The 2,500-nt window shown below is 40.0% G+C and overlaps 1 protein-coding gene across 3 annotated transcripts in view; it reads right to left on the bottom strand.

Annotated features, from left to right (window-relative positions):
• septin9b (septin 9b) overlaps window positions 1–2,500 on the bottom strand; it is a 41,678-nt gene that overhangs the window by 35,104 nt on the left and 4,074 nt on the right. Inside the window, exon 1 of one of the 3 annotated variants that reach the window (XM_047159084.2) lies at window positions 1,141–1,745. The exons of 1 other annotated variant lie outside the window; for it this stretch is intronic. In XM_047159084.2, coding sequence (XP_047015040.1) covers window positions 1,141–1,183 — 43 coding nt within the window. In that variant the 5' untranslated portion in view covers window positions 1,184–1,745. Of the gene's footprint in view, window positions 1–1,140; window positions 1,746–2,500 lie in introns of those variants that run through there. One more of the 3 variants, XM_017482228.3, reaches the window with a different exon arrangement.

A 2,500-nucleotide genomic window follows, 5' to 3' on the forward strand; every position in this document is an offset into this window, starting at 1 on the left:
TATGTTTTATGAACACAATGATGTGGAGAATCAACAAAACTTCCCTTTGAAGACAATTAAATCGTTAAATCATTAGATAATTAGATAGAGATGTATCCCTATTAATTAATTAACAAAGGCTGAAAGTTGCTGTTTTGCTCAAGATTTCAAGAAAGAAATCTGTCTCAAAAATACACACATTCCAGTAAAATATGCTCACACCTCACACACACACACACACACACACACACACACACACACACACACACACACATAATCCTCTATTATAGTTTATGAGGAAGTTACTCATCAACAACAAAACTGACACACACAGCACTTGTCAAACGAGAATAGATAACCCCCCTCCCCCCCCTCTCTCTCACACACACACATACACACACAAAATCACAACCTCCATAATAAAACACAAAAGAGACACAGAAGACAAAACATTCTTAGACACCGAACATCCTGAAAGGTGTGTGTTCCTGTGCAGGTGAGGTCTTTTAATTATTTGCTATCAACACACACACTTGTGCCCTTATAAAAGTTACAGGAAGTCAAAGCTAAACATGGAGAGATGTGCTGCCTAATAATGTATGTAGTACTAGTCTGTCTGTCAGCCATTTATGTCTAACTTCTAGCAAAAAAAAATTGTCAAATGAACACCTATAGTGTTTGTATAGATGTAAATGGACTGCAAAATTTTGATGATCTGTCTGTCTGTCTCTCAGTCTGTCTGTCTGTATCTCTCTGTACTCTGTCACTTTCTTGAAAAGAGCAGATTTTAAGTTTCTCTTCCTCACACTTCTGAGAAATTCCATTTTTTCTGTCACGCGTCTATTCTTCCTCAAACTCAAACAAAAAACCCCAGAAAGTTGAATTCCACGACCGCAAAACCCCTCACATTCATCTTTTTTTTCTTCTTTTAAACCCCAAAGAGTTACAGGATATGGGAAAGTCTAGTGCATCAGATAAACCAACACCAAACAAACACAGCTTTTTCATCCAATTCTGTTCCTCACACTTCATTCTGCTCTGATGATAAGGACAACAATTACGGTATGCAAATTTCAGATTTAAATGTAAGAAACCTGATTGGCTGAGAGAGCGACAGGGGCAATGAAGCATAAAGCAAGAAGACAGCTGTCTGTGTCTTACCTGAGATTCTGTCTCTCTCCATTCCGGCATTACTGATCCACATGGAACTCTGAGTGTCTCGCTGGGTTCACACACACACACACACACACACACACACACACACACACTCACACACACGCGCACACACACACTTCCTTTTTCACCGAGTCCACTGAGTCACTCCGTCTCTTTCTTTTATTCACACACTTCCTCTATTCAACAGTCCAGTTAGCCACTCTCTTTCCCCTCCTCCCTCCTTCCCTCCCTCTTTCTCTTCTGTTCCTTTTACTATTCTCAACTTTACTCCGTTCTCCCTTTTTCCTTCAGCCCTCTTCTTTCTTTCTTCTTTTTTCTTTGTAAATCTCAAGGAAATAGTTTTCTCCTTATGGACCAACTTTTCTTTCTTCTCTCCGTCTTTCCCTTTCTTTTTCCCCCTTGCTGTCCCCCTCTCTCTTTTTCCTTCAGCTAATTTGAGAGTAGTAACTCTCTCTCTCTCTCTCTCTCTCTCTCTCTCTCCCTCTCTCTCTGGGTTACTGCGTGGCCGTGTGCTGCTCAGACGGACGTCCTGCTTTTTTTTTCCTCTCCACACTTCCTCCTCCTCTCTGCTTGTGCTGCCGTGTTGTGAATGAGGCTCATGTGAGCTCCAGAATCTCAAAATAAACGCCCTCATCGCTCTGAGCCGGACAGGAGGAGCACACGTGTCTGTGTCGGACTGTTTGTAGTCGATCTGTTTCTCTGCACTAAGTATTGACACCCCTCCAAACAGTCACCCCACCCCTTCCATCAACATCTGGTCATAGATGGTGATCTCTTTCCATCTATGAAAGTCCAGCTGTTTCTGGACTAAAGTTCTTGAGTTACTTTTGCTGGGGAAATGAAAGCCCTGAAAATCCTTTATTAAAGTTTCCAGACTACAGTTTCTCAACTAAAATTCCTAAACTCAAGTCAACATGCTTAACTTGAAAAGTAAAGTTAATTAACTAAAAATCCTGGTGTAACGTTCCTATGCAGATTTTGTGTTCCTGCACTGAATTTTATGAACTAAAGTTTCTGAGATGAAGTGAATTACTTAAAAAATAAATAAAATCATGAGATACAGATACAACTTTATAGGTTTATTTTCCTGGACTAAAAATGGTGGACTAAATTTCCTGGACAAAAGTTCCTGGATTAAATATTCTGGGGTTAAGTATTTTGGGTTAAAATGTATGGGCTAAACATCTGGGCTAGCATCCTTGAACTAAAGTTCCTGGGTTTAAGTACCCTGGTTAAACCAAGCTACTATGATAAATGTCCTTGGATAAAATTTCTGGACTAAAGATCCTGAGCTAAACATCTAGGTTTGCATTCCTGAATTAAAGTTTCTGGGTAAATGTCGTTA

The sequence above is a fragment of the Ictalurus punctatus genome, chromosome 12, assembly GCF_001660625.3.
Source record: "Ictalurus punctatus breed USDA103 chromosome 12, Coco_2.0, whole genome shotgun sequence".
Lineage (NCBI taxonomy): Eukaryota > Metazoa > Chordata > Actinopteri > Siluriformes > Ictaluridae > Ictalurus > Ictalurus punctatus.